General features: G+C 50.9%; 1 protein-coding gene across 16 annotated transcripts in view; it reads right to left on the bottom strand.

Moving 5' to 3' along the window:
• Positions 1 to 21,661, bottom strand: part of LOC105862535 (protocadherin gamma-C4) — a 162,640-nt gene that overhangs the window by 16,197 nt on the left and 124,782 nt on the right. For 13 of the 16 annotated variants that reach the window (XM_020282263.2, XM_020282258.2, XM_020282267.2 and 10 more), the window contains exon 2: positions 2,481 to 2,539. In XM_020282263.2, the coding sequence (XP_020137852.2) occupies positions 2,481 to 2,539 (59 nt within the window). The other 3 variants (XM_020282255.2, XM_020282252.2, XM_020282251.2) reach the window with 3 other exon arrangements.

Raw genomic sequence — 21,661 nt, 5'->3', positions numbered from 1 at the left:
GAGTGCTGTGGCATCAGCTTAGCTCACAGCAACCTCAAACTCCTGGGCTCAAGCAATCCTTCTGCCTCAGCCTCCTGAATAGCTGGGACTACAGGCATGCGCCACCATGCCTGGCTAATTTTTTTTCTAGATATATTAGTTGGTTCTAGATATATTAGTTCTAGATATATTAATTTCTTTCTATTTATAGTAGAGACAGGTATCACTCTTGCTCAGGCTAGTTTGAAACTCCTGACCTCAAGCAATCCGCCCACCTCAGCCTCCCAGAGAGCTAGGATTACAGAAGATTTTTTTTTTAAGTGTGATTTGTGTGTGTAAGTGTGAAGCCTGTGAGTTCAGAGATCATGTCTGCTTATTCACACTTGTAGCCCAGTGTTTAGCATAGGGCCTGGCTCATAGTAGATGCTCAATAAAGATTTGTTAAATGAATGAGTACATGAATGATTTAATGAATAACCTATAGGAAGGCTGGCAAGGCCAGCAGGGAGAAGAGAGATAGCTGGGGTCAAGGAAGGGGCAAGGCCAGCCAGGTGGCTCACACCTGTAATCCCAGCACTTTGGAAGCCCAAGGAGGAGGATCACTTGGGCCCAGATCCCATCTCTACAAAAAATAAAAAAAATTAGCTGGACACATAGTGGCCCACACCTGTAGTCCTAGCTACTTAGGAGGCTGATGCTGGAGGACCACTTGAGCCAGGTGTTTGAGGCTGCAGTGAACTGTCATTAAGCCACTGCACCCCAAAGTGAGAACCTGTCCCTGTCTCTTTAACAAAAAAAAGAAAGAAAGAAAGAAAGAAAAAGAGAGGCAGAAAGGGCAAGCCTTCTGGTTTGTTGCTTTTTTAGGGGCCTTCTAGGAAGCCCTCAGAGTTCCTAAAGGCAGTGACAGGACTATGCATGCCCAGGAGCTGGAATCTCTGCCACACATCAAGATCTCCTAGGCAGCAGGGTTTGGTTGTTGGGGGAAGGAGGAGAGAGAAAGGCCAGAAGCTCAGCATCTACAGCATCTTGGCACATGTGGGCAGCAAGTGACTGACCATCGAGGAGGCAGGGGAAGGTGGCCTGAACTCCTGCATCTCTCCCTGGGCTCCTGGACTCCTCCAGCCTCCTGGCTTCTAGCAGGGAGGCCTGGCCCAGAGCCCAGCCCACTCCCCTCAGACCTACGAAGGTCTTTCCGCTGCAAGTCCCCCTCCTCCTCCACCCGCAGGGGGTTCCTGTCTCAGCAGGAATTCATACCAGATTGAAATGAGCAGCTGGGGTTGTCTGGATGGGAGGGTGCGTGGTGGAGGGCAGCGATCAAAGGCTCTGTGTGTGCGGGGGCGGGGGAGGAAGAGAGTGTGCCCCTGCCCCCCTCCAGCCTGTGCGTGCTGGCTTGCCCACAAATACAAAGAATGAGAGACAGAGAGAGACAGAGGCTCAGAGAAAAAGACAGAATAAATGAAAGACAGGGATATAAAGAAACAGTAACAGAGAAAGAGACTGAGAGAGGCAGAAAAAGACAGACCACAGACATAGATACACAGAGACTGGACACAGAAGGACGGAAGGGCACTAGGAAATGGTGAAAGAAGGAGAAACAGAAAAGAAGTCCAGGACAAGGACAGGGAGGGAGAGACAGAAAAGGAGAAAGAGACTGAGTCTAAGGAAGAGTCACATTTATTCATTCATTCCACATTTATTGAGTGCCTATGCCATGGCAGGCGCAGAAGAAGTAGACACCATGGTAGAGACTAAGATGCAGCAATAAAGACAGAAACTGAGACAGAAATGGAGAAGGAGAGGCAGAGACTGCAAACTGAGACAGAGACCGAGGGAAGGGTGCAGAGAGGGGAGAGAGTGGCAGAGACAAGACTCGAGAAAGGGTAGGATGAGTGGGGGGCAGAGGGCGGAGGACTGGGAAGACCTGTCCTCCCGGTCCCGAGGGCAGCTTTCCCCCCTCAGTCCCATCTCCAGCTGTGCGGCCTCCACTTTCCCCACAGCTGCAGGAGCTCCCTCCCCCCACCCCTTGGCTCTTGCTGGCGAGCTCTGGCGAGGCGCTGACTGCTGACAGCCTCCTCCTTTTCCTCCTCCGGTCCCACGTTTCTCTGCCTGAACCCCAGGTTAGCGTGGAGCCCAGCTCAACTCGCAGGAGGGGGACCAGGAAGTAGATGGCTATAAAAAGCCTCCCCTCCGCCCGCCGGGAGACCAGCTTAAGACCATCCTTGGTTCCCAGAGAGCCCTCAGGAGACAGGAAAAGGTGCAGGTGCTGGGGAGGAGGGAGGAGGTTTGAACATGTGGATAGGGCTTTCAGAACAGTCGAGGCACACACCTCTTCCTGCTGGGGTCTGGGTACCAGCCCCCAATACACCCAGACCCCCCTGAAATCTCGAACTGAGGAGAGAAGCCATTTGTAGCAAATGCTGAGCCCTTCCCCCATCTCCTCCCACGTCATCACTGAGAAAATGCCGCAGAGAAGAGGGTGGGCTGCAGAATCAGTCACCTACCCGCTGGTGCCGGGTCTCTGGGCCTGAGAGAAACGCCAGTCCGTGTTGGGCGGGGCTTGCTGTGGAGAAAACAGAAGGAGAGGGGCTGAGTACCATAAGAAGTCAGGATGTCACCTGGTGCCCCTGGAGACGGCAGGAGAGGAGGAGGGGAGTGGGCACAATGAAGAAAATGGGATAAGATGGGGGAGGGGTAGACTCATCTCCAGAGACAAAATATATTCCTTCAGGTCTCACAGGTCTGAGGTACCAGAAACAAAGGGATAAATATCATTTGACCACAGCGAGCAAGCCCAGATTCCTTTGCTAAAGAAATGACCCCTTCCTCCCTGCCTCTAGAGACAGAACTACTTCTGAGCCAAAATTCAGGGGCTAAAGGTGTATTCTGGGGAACCAGGAAAAGGGGTGCAATGAAGGCCCCCAAAAGTGGCAGAGGAGGCTTTTAAATGAGAATTCCACCAGCCCTAGAAATGAATTTATTCAACTCCTCAGCTGGGAACAAAGCATCCTCTGCAGCAAGATGGCTGCTGCTCCCGGTAACCCTTTCCACGCCAGGCTGTGCAGTGATACATTCAGAGGGACACCTCCCTCAGGCCCTTGGCTCTCAAGGATCTCTTCCCACAGCTAAATACATTATTAATTTAGGAGTCATGCCAGACTGGCCCTTTGCAGGGCATCCAAGTCCCAGGACACTTCTCACCCCCAGAACTCCATGCCAGACAATGGTCTGTAACTAAGGAGGAAAGAACAAGGCTGCTCTGTCTGAGGCAGAAAATGGTTGGGATGGAGGCGGGAGGGATCAAGCTCCCACAGCCTCTAAGCTGAGCCAGCTAAGTTGCCGGGGCTCCCATGGGGCTGATCTGTAGCCATCTCCCACCTGGCTGAAGATGTGAGGCTCTGGCCAGCCACTTTACTCTGTAGTCCCTCATGGGGGAATGTCATCACGTCACGCACACTGCTCATGGAGCACTCCTAGAGCCATCTCCTCACTGGTGCTGGGGTGTGCTGGCAGTTAATACTCACACTTGCTCCCAGGAGCAAAGAGTGTGAGCATGTCAGATGACACTAGGGAGAAGGAAGATCCAGGGCTGCCAGAGACTCACCCTAAGGCTCACAGAGGGCAGTGATGTGAGCAGAACCCAGAAATCTAGCCTCCCAGGTGCCTCAGGGGCACTAGTGCAATTCCATGGAGAAGGGCTCCCGGATGTCCAGCCCTCAGCCCCTGTATCCTTAGACACAGGAGAATCTACATGGAGGTGCAGGTAGCATGATTAGAGGAAAGAGACTCAGACAAAACTCAACCCACATAAGGACAACAGGTCCAGGTTTGTTCAGTGAGGACTGCTCAGGGAGGAGGAGCCCAAGAAGACTTTTCTCATGTCACATCCTAAAAGGGAAAGACCCCACTCCTGTCCCATGCCAGCAGAGGCAAACCCTCTCTCCTGTCCCCAAGCTTTGTAAGTTCCAAGTGCTAAGTGATTAAAAGCACAAATTCTAGAGTTACACAGACCAGAGTTAGACTGACTCTCTATCTCTTGCTCTATGAACTTCAGCAAGCCACTTGACCTCTGTAAACTGTTATAAGATGGAAATGTTAGTACCTACCCAACAACAGTGGTGGGAAGAGCAAACGAGATGTTGTGGTTCTCGGGGGTGTACAGTAAGGCTCTCTCAATCAGCTGCCAAATCGCCTGGGAGTGTTTCAAATACTAACTCTGATTCAGTAGGGGTAGAGCTAGGCATAGGTACATTTTGAATAAAAGCTCCTGGGGTTGTGGGAACTTGTGTTTTTTACTATTATAGTTTCCCCACGTATAAGGACACCCTGGCATCTGGCAGTGGCTGTGGCCTTCCATCTGCCACAGGAGAAAGGACTTGCCAGAGTCTCAAATACTTTGGTAACCTCCAAAGCCCTGACACTAGATCACTGGACACATTGTGGTCACGACGGAGCCAAAAGCCTGTCTCTGAGCGCCCCGAGCCCAGGTGCTCCAGGCTGCCACTTCTCCGGAAGGAAGGGGCCACTGGTGCCACTGGAGTCCCAGGTCTGCTGTCCTATAGAGGCCTGCTCACTCACACAAGGCCGAGCTCCGCCACACCTTGGGCCACAGATTCTGGACTGAGGGGCCTCCGCCTTCTGTACAGAGCTCTGGGGCTGGGCGGGACAGCTGGCCCATGGGTCATAGAGTCCCACCTCCCTAGAGACCCAAGAGTCGCTCCAGCGCTCCCAGCGCTGCCTGGGCTGCCTGCCAGGCCGGCTGCCAGCCCAGGACGTGGATGGGAGGAGGCTTCGGGGGTCCTAACCTTGTCCTGGCGGCCGTGACCTGGGACCCTCACCAGGGCGCGCACAGTCAGCCGCGAGTACCTCCGAGGTCGGCGGAGGAGGGCTGTGAGTGGGCCGAGGACAGTCGGTGTGAACCTGGTGGCGTGCGAGTGGCAGTGAGCGCTGGTGTGCGTGCAAGCCCAAGTGCGTGGGGTGTGTGCGTGCGCGCGCTTGTGTTGGTGAGGCACGGCCAGCCCGCGCGCCGGGTGTAGCCATGGGTGTGGTCTGCGGGGAGGACACACGTGAGCCCTGAGCGCGCACCTAAGTCCTGGCGACAGATGCGGTTGGGCAGCGCGGGGGTGGGGAGGCTTGAGGGTAACAGCGACGTTACAGATTGAGGAGTGGGGAGAAACCAAGGAGGAAACCTAAAGACCGGCGGATCGCGCAGGAGCCAGTGCCCAGGAGGCTGGCCGCAGGCAGGGGTGGATCTGTGACTGCCTCCACCTGGGACCCCAACACCCGCGGAAATTGCCAGACATTCACTGGAAGCTCGATGGGACCCCAGCCTTTTCTGAGTGTGGAGGCGGGGTCAGTCCCACCTCCTCTCGCCCACAATCGCTACCACCTCCCAGTGCTACCACCTCCCAGTGCTCGGAGTCCCATCCCGCCTCCGCCACTCCTCTGGTTCCGCGCAATTAGTCCAATGGTCCCGAGCGAGGGCAGCCAGCGACCGAACCAGCCAAGAGGCGTGGATGCAAGTTCAGAGTCCCTTAGGAGGACCGGTGGCTTCTCCAATGCCGCCCCCAGGGGTCGCCCGGGGCGACACCGAGCCCCTCACCTGGCTCGGCTCCCGCAGCGTATTAGAGCGGGACCTGAAGGCGTCAGGCTCCAGCGCCAGAGCTGAGGGCTGCTGAACGCTAAGGGGCCTTAGAAAAGTGAAGTCACTGCCATCCGAGGCCGGTGAAAAGCACGTCCTGTAGCAATGGCTGCGGGAGTCTGTGGGCCGCAGCGTCACCTCCATATACTTGAGCGTGCCGTCTGAGCTCACTTGCAAGTTGGGGCTGGACTGCTTGTAGAAGTCCGGGGAGGGAGAGTCCTGGCGTCTGCAGCACTGGCCCCCACCCCCGTCCCCATCTGCGTGCCCCTGAAGGCACTTAGCTGACATAAAGGTGAAGGTGACTAAAGATAAGAGACTGACGGTTGCTAGAGCCACAATGAGGTAAAGGGTAAGGTCTGAACGCTCAGGAGGGCTTGTGAGGAAGTCACTGGATTTGGGCACTTCCTCAGGGTTCTCATCCTCCAGAACCAGCAGTACTGTGGCTGTAGAGGAGAGTGAAGGGTCACCGTTGTCTCTCACCAGGACCACCACCTGCTGGGTGTCAGAGTCATCCTCCAGTAAAGCCCGGGCTGTGCGCACCTCGCCAGTGTGGGTAGACACCAGGAACAGTCCAGGGGCTGTGGACTGTGGCAACAGTGAATAGGAGAGCCATGCATTGTGGCCTGCATCAGCATCCACGGCTGTCACCTTGGTGACCAAGGAGCCAGGAGGAGCAGAGCGAGGGAGACGCTGGGGGGCTGAGTGTTCCCGGCCTGGCCGTGGGTGCAAGACAGCTGGGGCATTATCATTCTGGTCTAGGACAAACACATGCAGAGATGTGTTGGCATGCAGTGGGGGAGAGCCGGAGTCTCGAACCCCCACCACAATCTGCAGCATCTGCAGCAACTCATAGTCAAAGGTACGCTGGGCAAAGACCCTTCCATCCTCAGGGTTGACATATACAAAGGAGGAGGCTGGGGCTCCCTGAACCTGACTTCCTACAATGGAGTAGGTGAGCCGGGCATTATCCCCAGTGTCTGCATCTGAGGCAGCCACGGTGCAGAGAAGGGAGCCTGGAGGCCGGTTTTCTGGGATGTAAGCAGTGTAGAGTTGCTGGATGAACTGGGGCGCATTGTCATTAACGTCTGAAATGTTGAGCCTGATAGTGAGATGTTTGTGCAGGGGAGGTGAGCCAGCATCGCTGGCCAGCAGCTCGATGATATAGTGGGATGTGACCTCCCGGTCCAAGGGCTGGCTGGTTAGCAGCGAGTAGTGGTTCTCAGAAGGCTTTATCTGAAACGGCAGGTCTGGAGAGATAGCAAGGCTCACTTCACCATTTCTACCCGAGTCTCGGTCCCGCACATTAAACAACCCCACCACTGTGCCCACTGGCGTGCTTTCCAGGACGGGGTTCACCAAAGAGGCCAGTAGCACCTCTGGGGCATTGTCATTGGCATCCCCCACATCCACTTGAATCACACAGTGGCCCTCCATGGCTGGCTGTCCCTGGTCACGGGCTTTTGCATGAATTTCATAGAAACTTGACTCCTCAAAGTCTATGGGACCCAACACATGGATTGCTCCACTGCTGGGGTCTAGGCCAAAGAGATTCCGCACTGCCTCAGAGGTATGGTCTCCAAAAGAATAGTCTAGTTGGCCATTTGTGCCCTCGTCTGGATCAGTGGCATTGAGGCGAAGCAGCAGTGTGCCCATAGGAGTATTCTCTGGGAGTCCCACACGTAGAACAGAGGACTGGAAGGTTGGAGCATTATCATTGACATCGAGCACGATGACAGAGATTAGGGTGGTCCCTGAGCGGGCTGGGGTACCCCCATCCACAGCAGTGAGCACCAGCTGATGTCTTGCCTGGGCTTCCCGATCCAACTGCTGCTCTAGCACCAGCTCTGGGAACAGCTTCCCATCTTTTAGGGTCTTCACATTCAGAGAGAAGTGGCTGTTGGGGCTGAGAGTGTAAAAGCTCACAGCATTGGTGCCCACGTCAGGGTCCTGGGCACTGTCCAGTGGAAATCGTGCCCCAGCTGCTGCTGATTCTGAGATGCGCATCTCTCGCTCAGGGGTGGCAAAGCTAGGAGAGTTGTCATTGAGATCCAAGATCTCTACCTCTACACGGATTAACTCCAGGGGGTGTTCAGTCACCACCTGAACTGGCAGCAGGCAGCTGGTGCTGGCTCCACACAGGCTTTCTCGGTCAATCTTTTGATTCACTGCCAGAGCACCACTCATCAAGCTTAGGGAAAAATAGCGCCCATTCTCCTCAGAGCCCAGCCTCAGTCGGCGGCTCAGCAGATCTGTCACCTTTAAGCCCAGATCCTGAGCAACATTCCCCACCAGCGTCCCCGGCTCAGACTCCTCCACCACTGAGTAACGAAGCTGCCCAGACACCCAGCCCCAGCAGCACAAGGACAACATGCACAGCACTTGCCATTTCCCAGCGAGCTGTGGGGGTGTCTTGGGCCCCATGACCCAGAAGTCCCTTCCTGTAGAGCAACTCTGTGCTGTCCTGTCTCCAAGGTAGACCCAGGGCTTGCAATGCAGCAGCTGAAAAGTCTTATGTCTCCTTCTAGCCTCTTAAAAACTGCTCTGAGGTTTGCCTGCCTACAGCAGTTCTTCTTAGTCACCAATAGCGGGGGTGGCTAGAGGGGGAGGGAATTGAATTTGAGTGGAGCTGGGGAGCTGGAGGAGGAGAGGCGGGCAGGAAGAGCAGATCTCCCACCTCAGCTCTGAGTCTGATTGGCCAAAAAGTCTGTCTGCTCTCAACCAATTATGAAGTCTCCTCCGTCCTGGAAACCTTGGGAACACGCACAGCAAATCTGTGTCACAGAAGCCTCCTACCTCCCCACTTATTTCATGCTGCAGGTTGATTCACCCCCCCTTGGCAGCAAAGTTTGACAGCTCAGATGGTGCTCAACGGGGAAGACACAGTGGTACAAAACTCTTCAGTGTTCTGTCCCAGCAACTTCCTGCATGACTTCAGAAGGCTTCCTCCACTTTGCTTGAAGCAACAAAATTTTGTCCTTCTAGCTGAGGAAAAGCCCATGAGTTTCCCCTCCCTCCCCCAACCTGCTGAATGTTGCTAAAGTGAGAGAATAGGTTAGTTAGGACCCTGTAAAGTCGCCCTGACTCTTCAGCAACACTTTGAGGAAAATCACAATGTCAGCTGATGGCTGCAGGCTCTTCTAAGATCCCAGACTCACAAAGTTGAAGGAATGTCACAGCTTGTGGGTAGGGGAATACTTGAGGGGCTGAATTAGGTCACCTAGGAGAGTGGCCAGAGGCCAGACATGGATGGCCTCTAGGTTATATGGTTTCACCAAATTCAGGAGAACTCAAAGACTCCCAGAGTGGCTATCTCTATGAATTCCTCAATTATAAACCAGTTTTCTGATGTTAAGTGATTTTACTTACTACTTTTTTTCCAAAGAGGCAATTCCCCCTGCTTCCAATTTACTGCATCCAGTTCAAATCCCAGTAGAGACTTGATTGGAATCCTAAAGATGTGGACCAAAAACTCTCTGCTACTCCCTTGATTTGTGCCTCTCTACTCCCTTGGGTATCACCTCTCTTTGCTGTCATGTTTCAAATAGAGAGTTCCCTTCGCAGTAGTTTAGTGAGTACCAGACACTGTGAGACAAAGATTTTAGTCCCCCTCAACCCATTGGGAAATAGTAACTTAGAGTTAAGGTACTCTAGAATCTCACCCCCTGAGACTCATTGAGGAAGAGTAGAGAAAGCAGCCACCTGGGTTCAGGTGATGGATCGCCTGGCACATTCTCCCCTTGTGCACTGTAGCCTTCTATGCTCCCACATTCCGTCAGCACACTTCCACCATTGCCTGGCTCTTCATCACCAATTACTTCCATTTCTCATGCTCAGATATGGGCACAACCCACCCCCAAGTGCTAATCTGTTACAACTCTCTGGTTCATTCACAAAACACTTTTAAAGCACAGCATTTACTATACAGTTACCACGCACAAAAATGGTGACATCACTATGGGCTCTTACAGAGAGGCCAGTACTCCCTGGAACATGGCCCAGCCATATGCCTGGATCAGAACAACCCTCGAACATTGGCTGAGCCTGCAAAGGTCTCACCTCTAGCCCATAGAGAAGATCAGAGGGTGGGCAGCTTGGGCGAACAGGCTCCCCTGCCATAGGTGCACTGGGTGACTTCACCATCATGAAGCTATCACTCCGAGTGGGTGCAGAAGCCAAGGGTGTACAGCCATGTGAGTGACCTCCTACATCAACAAACTTGATAGGATCATCTGACCCTAGCTGGATTCGGAGGATCCCATTGGAAGGAGGAAGCCCCTCCCTCCTTCGAGATCTGGTGAGACAAGCACAGGTGCCAGCAGGAAAGCAGGTCACTCCACAGGCAGCCCCACGCAGACACTTAGAGAGTAGTGCCACGAATGAGCCAAAAGAGACAAAGCAAATTGCCACTAGGGACACAGCCAAGTAGAGAGTTAGACGGGATTCTCCTTCCCTTGGAGCTGAAGATTCTCGAAGATCCGGGACAACTGGATGAGTGTCTTCCTCTAAGGACACTAAGAGAGTAACAGAGGTAGAGAGTGGTGGGCTACCACTATCCTTTACCACAATGACCAGCTTCTGTGGTGGGAGATCGGCTGGGATGGGAACAGCTGTCCGAACCTCTCCAGCATATCGAGAGACTGCAAACAGGCTGGGATCTGGGGCCTCCAGGAGCTGGTAGGAAACCCAAGCATTGTAACCTGAATCCAAGTCCACAGCGGTCACTTTTGTGACTAGGTGGCCAGCACCAACTGACGGGGGCAGTGCTTGGGGACATAAGGAGCCAGGCCGGGCCCGAGGGCGGAGCACAGCTGGGGCATTGTCATTGAGGTCCAGCACGAAGAGTCTAACTGTCACAGTGCTGCTAAGGGGTGGGTTGCCCCGGTCCCGGGCCTGCACCTCAAACTGCAGTGTCTGTGTTTGCTCATAGTCAAAGGATCGAGTAGCATGAACAGCTCCTGTCTGGGGGTTCAGAGAGATGAAGGAGGAAGCGGAGACATCTCGATTTCTGGGCTCTAGGAGAGAGTAGGAGATAAGTGCATTCAAGCCAGAGTCTGGGTCAGAGGCTGCAAGGGAGCAGAGCAGGTCCCCTGGACGATTGTTTTCGGGAACAAACACCTCATGTGACCTCTGAAAGAAAGAGGGTGGGTTATCATTCACATCTGAAATATTGAGGAAAATAGTTCTGTGGGTATTCAGAGGAGGGTTCCCGGCATCAGAAGCAGTGACCATGATGTCATAGCTAGATTTAGCCTCTCGATCCAAGGGTCCGGCAGTCACCAGGGAGAACTGGTTCCTGAAGGCAGACTTGAGGGCAAAGGGCAAGTGGTCAGGAATACGGAGGCTCACATCTCCATTTGACCCCGAGTCGGGGTCCTGCACACTGATGAGTGCCACCACGGTGCCAGGTTCTGCACTCTCCGGGAGGGTTCCAAGCTCTGAGGTCACAGTGATGTAGGGCGCGTTGTCGTTTACATCCAGGAGATCCACTCGAAGGCTGCAATGTTGCTCCATAGCTGGAGAACCCCCATCACGAGCTCGCACATCAAATTCATAGTAATTCTCAGTCTCAAAGTCTAGGGGCCCCAGAAGGGTAAGCTTTCCAGTAGTGGGGTGCAGGCTAAAGAGGTTTCTTACACGATCAGGGGTGTGGCCACTGAAGGAAAAGGTGACGTTACCACTGGGACCCAGGTCTGGGTCAGAGGCATTGAGCTGGATGAGCACCATTCCGGCTGGAGCGTTCTCCAAGACGCTAATCCTATAGCTGGATTGCTGGAAGGCTGGGGCGTTGTCGTTTACGTCCAGCACCGACACCCGGAGCTCTGCGGTGCCAGATCTCGGGGGGTTCCCTCCATCCACAGCAGTCAGCACCAGGCGGTAGTCCGATTGCTTCTCCCGATCCAAAGGCTTCTCCAGGAGCAGCTCTGGGACCAGGCTGCCGTCGCTGCGCTTCTTCACATCCAGTGCAAAGTGTTCGTTGGAGCTCAGTCTATAGCTGCTAATGGAATTGCTCCCCACATCTGCATCCTGAGCCTTTTCCAAAGGGAAACGCTGTCCTGGAGGAGCTGCCTCCCCGATTTCCAAGTCCAGCTGCTGCCGCGGAAATCGGGGGGCGTGATCATTCACATCTACAATCTCTACCTCTGCTCGGTACATTTCCAAGGGCCCTTCGGTGACAAACTCCAGGGGCACGATGCAGCTGGCACTGAGCCCACACAGTGCCTCTCGATCGATTGGATTCTTGATGAGCAGGGCTCCGCTGTCCAAATCCACACGGAAGTGTCTTTGGTTCACCTCTCCAGCGACCTGCAGTCTGCGAGCTGACAGACTGTCTGTATCCAGCAGGAAATCTTGGGCGACATTCCCTACAAAAGTCCCTTCCTGTGACTCCTCTGGGACCGGGTAGCGGATCTGCCCACAAACGTAATCCAGGTGGCAAAAGATGAACAAAAGGGTAGCCCCCCACCGGATTTCTACCCAGCCTCTCACCTTGCAGAGCATTGCTGCCGCCCGCTAATTCTCTACTTGGTCCGGAGAAGCGGAAGAAGCCGACCCGCCCCAAACGGCCACAGCAGCTGGAGACACCTATCTCCCTTTCCCCGCGCCAGCTCTGGCGCGGTTCGGCCGGCGCCGCAAGGGTTACGCGCCGTTTTTGCTGGTGGCGGGGTAGATTTGTCTGCCTTGTACCACCCGATTGGCAGACAGCGGCTCCTGGGCTCAGCCAATAGGCTGAGCAGGGAACGTCCCAATAGCAGCAGGGTTAATGCGTCGCAACATTGGGGGGAAAAAAACCCACCTTCTCCCCCACCCCACCCCATCCCACCCCCTCCCAAAACCCCAACCTATCTTTTCGCCTTTCTCCTGCTCAACAGCATTTCTTTCCGCGGGTTATTACGTCTGTGGCGAGGCAGGCAACATGTATGTATTTTTCCCCCAACACGCCAACTGACCCCGCCCCTTTTCGGCAGGGAAAACAGCGACAGCCTGAGCCCTAGCAACCTGCGGCCCACAGAGAGCGAGTAGCCATTTGATAGTGGTCACTTTGTTCAAGCCAATGTTGTCACCAACCAATATTCTAAATGAGTAGCTTCCGTCTCAGTCTGATTGTATTAGAGCAACAGCTAATTATAAGCGCTGTTATATACTCAAAACTCTCCCTCTCTACAGATTGTTCGGAAACGGATCCACCTCTTTGCAGAAAAAGCTCTCATATTAATGTAACCAATTAAATTTATGCAGTACACGTTTTTCTTGTAACAGAAGGCACAGCGGAAACTAAACCTCTCTTATTCAGACGTTTGCTCGTGAGACACTAGATACACTAAATTGCCATTCATTGATTTCAAGGACACTATGGAAGCAGGGAGGAGGAAGCCAGGAGAGGAAAATGTTCCAAAACAGTAAAGAATCAGTGTGTCTGGGTGGTGCTAAGTACTAGATCTTGTTACCAGGCAGAATGCTAATGCTCACAGACTTAACAGCTTCCTCGAATAATTGGGATCAGCTACCAACAGCATTGTGCCTACAAATCCCCTTTATTTGACACCAAGGTATTCTTGATATGTTGTTAATTACCAACCCAGACCATTTCAAAAGAGCAAGCTTTTCAATTAGCCCCAGGGGGCCTCTTAAAGCCAAAGACTTGATCTCACCCCATCCCCACCCTGACCCAGACCTCCCTCCCGGCAGCCTAGCACTACAACCTTGCACAAGTGCAGAAACACAACACATTTCACATGGTAAGTACCTGCAAACTGCAATCTGAATGGCAAACACACCAGAGCACAGAGAAAGAGAAAAATTCAGCCTGATCTGAATCTGAAATTGCTTAATTCATCCACAGCTAAAACCAGTAGCAAAAACTGTTTTTTTTTAATCCCTTCCCCCATTTTTTCTAAGCACTTGATCCTCAGAAATATCCTTTGATTGTGGTGTAGCCAGGAACCAACATTCTGGTCTCAAAAGGAGGCATCTGGTTTTCTGTGTTCTTCTACCAAAAACCATCTAAATCTTCTCCCAAGGGAGTGGTGCAGGTGTAAATGAGCCTGACCTATTAGGTGTTTGTGCCAGAATTCACTATCTCAGTGAATGGCACTATCATCTACCCAGCTGCTTTAGTCAGAATCCAGGGGATCAACCTTGACTTATTCATGTTCCTTACTTCCTATTATATCATGTCAACCAACAAATCCTGAAGATTTTATTGTAGTCATTTCCCTCCATCTGCATTGCCACTCTGCTGGATCAAGCATTTATCATTCTTCTCCTCAAATACCCCAGTGCTCTTCTAACTGATCTCTTTCCCTCTAGTCCCAATGTCGCTAATCCATTTCACTTATGGCTGCCAGAATAATCTCTCTAAAACAGGCAAAAAACCCCACAAAACACTGATAATATCATATGTACGTCAGTTCAAAATTCTGCAATGACTATTATTTACATGGAATAAAATAGAAACTACTTGGCATGACCTAAAGATAATTCAGGATCTAACTTCTGCCTACTTTCTTCACTTCATCTCCTGCAAAGACTGCCTGTTTTACACACACACTTTAAGATTCAGTAATAATGAAATACCATTATCCTTCTGTATGAAATTTCTTGCAATGGCCCCTCCCTGTTTCCCTTTCTTCTTTACTATTTGACAAACTACTACTCAACCTTTAATTCAAAGCTGAAGCATCACCATCTCTATGAAGTCTTCCTGATTTCTCTAGGCTGACTTACATGTTTTTCCCCTTTGCTCCTACTGTTTCTTGTATTATAAATATCTCCATCATTTTTGTATGTGTGTCTGTCTCCCATGGTACTGTGTACCATAATGGCAGGACACTGTCTTTTCATCTTTTACAGTGCCTGATACATAGGGATGCTAATAAATTGTAAATACTGATGTTATCATTTATTAGTTCAACAGATATTTATTGAACACTTGCTACAGGTACTTTGCATGCATTACTTTTCACTCTCACAATATTTTTGCAAAGTAGGTATCATCATCATTTTATAGATGAGAAAACATGTTCAGACAGGTTAAGAGACTTGCCTAAAGCCAAATAACTAGTATATGCAGTACTATACTTATATTTGCAAATTCACACCAAAACAAGTACACAGTCTTTTTTACTAGAATTGGAGCATCATAAAGCCTTAATCTTACATGTCCTTGACTTGACCCTTTTATGCTAGGTAAGTGATTTTCCCTTCCCTAGATTTTAACCACTTTATTGAGATATAACTCACATGTCATACAATTTATGTATTTAAAGTGTACAATTCAATGGTTTTTAGTATATTTAAATATACTAAACTGATGCGATTATCACCATAATCTAACTATAGAAAAAATTTTGTCACACCTTCAAAAAACCTACTACCCATTGCATAGCTCTAGATTGTTAAAGAATAATTATGCAGGTGCTAGTGGTTTGGAAGATTTTCTCTTTAGATGTCTAAAATACTACCTTATGTCTTCCCTGTAATGATCTTCTAGAGCTATTCTATATAATACTTTAAGGTTGGAAAATGACTCTACAGTATTTTTTTTAATTGGGCCTGGCCTAATAAAACTGGATCCTTGTTCTGTGAACACCAGAATAACACTTTGCTTCAAAATATGCTAAATGATGGACTGGCGAGTTGTAGGGCAGTGGTTTTCCAACTTGTCTGCACATTAGGATCACTTGGGGACCTTCGAAAAATAGTGATGCCTATGTCCCACCCCCAGATATTGTACTTTAATTAGCCTGGGTGTGGCTTAGGTTTCAGAATTTTTAAAAAGTCCCCAAGTGATTCTAACATGCAACCAAGTTTGAGAACACTGTTCTAGGGAAAATGCCAGTTGTTTTCCAGGCTGACAAGAAAAGCAGCAGCTGCTTCTCTTTGGCTTTCATCCTTCCTTAGCCTTTTCATACGTGCTTCCACTTTGTCATCTTTGGCTGTCCTCATGTTTGCTCATTTCCAAAGTGTGTTTAAGATTTTGGGTGGGTAAAGAACTAATAAAAACAATAATAGTAATAGCTAATAATTTTTTAACAGTTATGATATCCCAGACACTGTGCTAAGCACTTCACATACGTATCATGCATTAATCTTATAAACACTCTTATTATTCCCTTTTTTGCATATGAGAAAGAGGTTTAGAAAGGAGATTGAGTAATTTGGCCAAGGACTCATAGTTAGTAAGTAGTGAAGCCTCAGTTGTATAACTGCCAAATCCAAGATTGGATAGCAATAAAGCACTTAGTAACAAAATAACAGTGATTCTCCTGCAACAGAGAGTATGTGTAGGTTTCTCTCCTAGGCAAAGGCCTTGCAGTCACCTGCATACCATCCTAAATGAATGAATGCTTTACTTTTCTAAGGGTATGACTTTATCTACTTTTCACACTATGTGTACTTAAACATAATGCCAGAAGGATAGGGAATAACACTAGAGGCACAAAAAAACTTTCATTTTGTACTTTATGGTTTTTGTTGATGTTAAACAGATGGGGTCTTGCTGTTGCCCAGGCTGGAATGCCATAACTATTCACAGGGCAATCCCACTACTGATCAGCACGTGAGTTCTGACCTGCTTCCTTTCTGACCTGGGCTATTTCACCCCTCTGTAGGCAACCTGATGGTATTCCACTCTCGGGAGGTCACTATATTAATGCTCAACTTAGTGCATTCTTTTGTGTTGTCTAGATTTATTTTCAAATAGCTAGACGAGGTGGCACCTGCCTGTAGTCCTAAAATATTCCAGTGGCTGAGATGGGAGTCACTTGAGCCCAGGAATTCTGAGCTGTAGTACTATACCAATTGATCAAATGGGTGTCTACATTAAGTTTGACACCAACATGGTGACCTTTCAGGAGCAGGGGACCACATTGTCTAAGGAAGGGTGAACTGGCCCAGGTCAGAAATGGAACAGGTCAAACTCCTGTGCTGATCAGTAGTGGGATCACTTTGTGAATAGCCACTCTACTCCAGCATGGACAACACAAGGAGATCCTGTCTTTAAAAAATACATACATAGCGGTGGCTCATGCCTATAATCCTAGCACTCTGGGAGGCCGAGGCAGGCAAATTGCTCAAGGTCAGGAGTTTGAAACCAGCCTGAGCAAGAGCGAGACCCCATCTCTACTATAAATAGAAAGAAACTAATTAGCCAACTAATATATATAGAAAAAATTAGCCGGGTATGGTGGCACGTGCCTGTAGTCCCAGCTACTCGGGAGGCTGAGGCAGCAGGATTGCTTGAGCCCAGGAGTTTGAGGTTGCAGTATACTAGGCTGACGCCATGGCAGTCACTCTAGCCTGGGCAACAAAGCGAGACTCTGTCTCAAACAAACAAACAAACAAAAAAACCAAAAAATAAAACAAACAAACAAAAAAACCACGCACATAAATATAAATAAATAAATAACTACCTTTATAATTAACAGTGGTTATCTTGGGGTTTGGAGAGAACAGTTAGTTTTTTAATTTATACTTTTCTGTATTTTCCAAATTTTCTACAAGGCACATAAATTACTATTATAACATAAGGGTTTCTTTTTTGTTTTGTTTTGTTTTTTGAGTCAGGGTCTGACTCTGTTGCCTGGGTTACAGTGCAGTGGCATCATTACAGCTCACTGCAAATTCAAATTCCCAGGCCCAAGCAATCCTCCCACTCTGGCCTTCCAGAGTGCTAGGATTACAGGTGTGAACCACTGTGTGGGCCCACAAAAATATTTTGTAAGTAATATGCTTGAAATAAAATTTAAGGGATACCTAAAATTTTATTTCTTTCATAGGAAATTATCTGAGAATGAGATACAGGATCTGTGTAGGCAAAGGGAAATAACTGTAAAAAACCACATCAGTTTTAATGCAGATGTAGCAATCATTTGAAAGGTGGAGAATGAGCTAGTTTTACATTTCTAGCAGCTGCCACTGGTTAAAGGTTTCCAGCAGTTTGTTCCCAATGCAAATGGTACCAAACTAAGCTCTGAGTGCTGAGATCTTAGGTTATGACTTAACCATCCCTTAGCAAGATTGGTTAGTTGTGACAGCAAGTGAGTGGTGAGGATGTGAAAGGTGTCCACAGAAGAATCAAGTAACTCCACCCTGAAATGGCACTACAAACCACACTCTAGCCGGCCACCCTCCTCACAAAGGCTAAGCTTGATCTAGGGAAGGCCAGGTGAAAGTCTGAATGTACCATCAGGAAAACTTCTTTATCATTAAAAAACATCTCCATATCATCCTGAACTTGGCGCAGGAATCCAAAAGCATTTCACGGTTCAGGGATGACTTGCTAACCCTTACCTGTCCGGGAGGGGCGCTCTCTGCACCCAACACCTGCCTATAGAACACCGGGTCGCAGCTCCGCAGCGTGTTCTGGCGGCTGGCGAGTGGGCTGGCGGCATCGGGTTTCTTCAGCAGCGGGTCGCTGCGGCGCGAGTCCGTGGTGAGGTACACTTGATGGTAAAGGTGCGGCGGCATCAGGCCTCCCCGCACAGCGTCCGCGTGCAAGGAGGGCCCTGGTGTTCGGTACAAGGAGCTCACCGGGGCTCGGTATAGGTCCCTAGCCTGCTTCCATTTGTAAACTTTGAATATGATCACTCCCAACACAGTGACTGCGAACCCCACAGAAACCAGGATTAGAGCAAGAAGTAGATAAAATGTGAGGTTTTTATTCTGCTCCTGGGGTGCAGAGCCGGGAGGAAACTCGGCCCTGGCTTCGGGAGAGTCCTCCGTTACTGACACTGTCAGGGTAGCGGTGGTGGACAGCGATGGCTCCCCATTGTCTTTGATCAAGATTGCGAGAGTCTGCCTGGGTGAATCTGTGTCCTGGACTGGGCGGGCAGTGCTCACTTGCCCCGTGTGAAGCCCTACCGCGAAAAGGCTCTGGTTGGGGGCACCCAGGAGGCTGTAGGAGAGCCAGGCATTGTGCCCTGCGTCTGCGTCCCAGCCTACCACCCGCGAGACCACGTGGCCTGCAGCTGTACCTCGAGGCAGCATCTCCACCGAGCTCCCGCCAGGCCGGGGGTATAGCACCTGGGGGGCATTGTCATTGCGGTCAGTGACGAATATGTTCACGCTGATGTTGGTGGCCAGGACCGGTGTGCCCCCATCGCTGATATGAGCTGTTAATTCGAACTCCCGCCGATCCTCGTAGTCCAGGGGCACTAAGGAGGACACGACGCCACTGTCACGATTTATTGTGAAATAGCGACCCACTAGCCCGGTTTCGGCTCCTTGCTCCAAGAGAAAGAAGGAAAGGCGAGCGTTCTGCGGGGCGTCGGGGTCCCAGACACTTAGGTTTAGTATTGGAACCCCAGGGAGGTTATTTTCCTCAACGTAAACGTCGTAGGAGGATTGGGAAGATTGTGGAGGGTTGTCGTTGATGTCGGACACTTGGACCCGCACTGTGGTAAGAGCCGAGAGGGAAGGGGCCCCCGCATCTCGGGCTGTAATGCTGAGGTTGTATTCCGGCACAGTCTCCCGATCCAGGACTGCACTGGTTTTCAAAGTGAAGTAATTCTTGAGGGAAGAAGTAAGGCTGAAGGGGAGACCCGGTGGAACCTCGCAAGTCACCAGCCCGTTCTCGCCGGCGTCCAGATCGGTCACACTGAGCAAAGCAATGACAGTCCCCAGAGGGGCATCCTCGGGGACCGGGCTGTACACAGAGGTGACTGTGATCTCCGGGGCATTGTCATTCACGTCCACAACCTCTACTAACACTTTGCAATGTGCTCCTTCGGGATTGGCGCCCTTGTCTTTGGCCTGGATGTAAATCTCATGGAGTTTTGTGTCTTCGAAGTCCAGTCGCCCCTTGATTGTCAGCACCCCAGTTACAAGATCTAAGGCGAATAGTTCCCGCACGCCCGCGCGGTTGTGGCTGCCGAAGGAGTAAATGATTTCCCCGTTGGGGCCTTCATCCAGGTCCGTTGCACGGACTTGCACCACGCGAGTGCCGGGGGGTGCATCCTCCAGCACGCGCGCCCGGTACAAGGACTGGTTGAAGGCAGGCGCATTGTCATTCGCATCCAGCACCGTGATGCGAATAGGAAGGCTGGCGGAGCGAGCCGGGGTTCCTCCGTCCAGAGCCGTCAGCATTAACTGGAGACTGGGCTCTCGTTCCCGGTCCAGGGCGCGCTCCAGCACCAGCTCCGCGTACTTGGTGCTGTCCTCTCGCGTCTGCACCCGCAGCGCAAAGTGCTCGTTTCGGCTCAGCTCATAGGTTTGTAAAGAGTTGCTTCCCACATCGGGATCGTGCGCGCTCTCGAGCGGAAAGCGCGTCCCTGGCGCCACGGCCTCGCTAATCTCCAATTTCATTTCCCGGGTAGGGAAAGCAGGATTGTTGTCGTTGATGTCCTGGATCACCACTTCCACACTGAACAGCTCCAGCGGGTTCTCCACGACCAACTCCAGAGTGACAGTGCAGGAGGGCAGCGTCCCACACAGCTCCTCTCGATCCAGACGGTCGTTCACGAACATCTCTCCGGTCTCCCTGTCCACCTCAAAGAATCTTCGGCTAGCTCCAGACACCACCCGGAGCCTGCGGGCCGCCAGGCTGCCGAGATCCAGCCCGAGGTTCGCAACCACGTTGCCCACAGCGAAACCCTTCTCCCTCTCCTCCAGGATCTCATAGTGAATGACGGTGGAAGCCTTGTTCAAGGCACCGAGCAGAAGCAGAACTCCCACCACTCTCCCGGTGCTTACCAGTCCGCTCCTCCAGGCCTCTGGGACCATCTCACTCAAAAGCAGTTCCTCTCTGCGGGGTCCAGAGCGTCCTGGCGATTCCGCTGAGAAACTTTCAGCGGGTTAGCGCTCGGGCGCTGGGCGCCGAGTCCGACATGGCTTTCCGGATGCCGCTGATTTGCTCGCCGGCTGTTCAGCCTCTGCCTCATCCCGGGGCGCCGAAAGGGGACGGGCCGGGGCCAGATCTCCAGCGTCTTCATTGGCCGACAGCGGCACACAGAGTCCCAGCCAATAACTGCACGAAGAATGCGCTAGCGCCGGGCCCTCGGAGCAGGACACGCGCTAGCGCCAGGAACTTCACTTTCCTTTGGCGTCCTTCCAGAGTTTACAGCCAAGCGCTTTGCTAGTACCCTACGCAGGAAACCTACCTTAGCCTGGGAAGCCCACTGCGGGGCGATGAAGCTGGCCGTTCCGCAAGTCTCCAAGCCAAATCAAGGCTATTAAACACTTAATCGCTTTCTTTGATCTCAAGAAGGGGGATTCAAACCAAACCGAAAACGGCACAACGTCGTCTGGAAAAACGCCAACAAATCTGGTTTGTTGGAAGACGCACAACTAGCCGGACCCTACTTGTAAGGAGGCGTTTAGCCTTTCTGTAGAGATGTTAATAGTCTCAGTTTTGTCCCTTATCAAATGAAACTGTAGGACTCCCTGGCACTTCCTCAGTAGAACAAATCAGCAGGAGCTGCTGTGAGTTTGGTTTAACTCTGTCTTATAAAATTTAAAAATACAATTCAGATTTTATTTCTTTTAAAACTGGATGTCACTGCTTGCTCGGTTTTTTTTTTTTTTTTTTTTTTTTGAGACAAGGTGGGAGGGGTGGGGGTCTCTGTCATCCAGGCTGGAGTGCAGTGGCAAGTTTAGCTCACTGCAGCCTCCGACTCCTGCGCTCAAGCACTCTCCCACCTTAGCCTCCAGTAGCTGGGATTACAGGGCGAAGGCCATCAGCTGGCTAGCTCTCATTTCTTAAGAACCAGGTAGCAACGTGAAAATTCCTACCCTGTCTTTCACAAGGAGCATAATCTCAACTGTGGAGCATAATCTACCAAACATTTCCCTTTACTTGATCAATCCTTTCCCCAAGATCTTGGGTTCATATACCCCAAGGAGAAATTGCATTGCTAATAAAGAATAATGGAGGAGGAGGAGAAAGAGAAAATTTTAAAAAGAAGAAGAAAAAAAAAAAAACACCCAGACCTATTTACCACCTAGGACCTTTATAAAATTATTGAGATAATGTCAGCAAAACTCCATAAGTCTTTAGTGACAGAATAAAGAGCTTTGAGGTTTCTGCATTTAGAATTGTATTCACCA

Source organism: Microcebus murinus, chromosome 21 (assembly GCF_040939455.1).
Source record: "Microcebus murinus isolate Inina chromosome 21, M.murinus_Inina_mat1.0, whole genome shotgun sequence".
Classification (NCBI taxonomy): domain Eukaryota; kingdom Metazoa; phylum Chordata; class Mammalia; order Primates; family Cheirogaleidae; genus Microcebus; species Microcebus murinus.
Note: the sequence above shows the minus strand (reverse complement) of the source record. Positions and strands in the feature narration are given on the sequence as shown.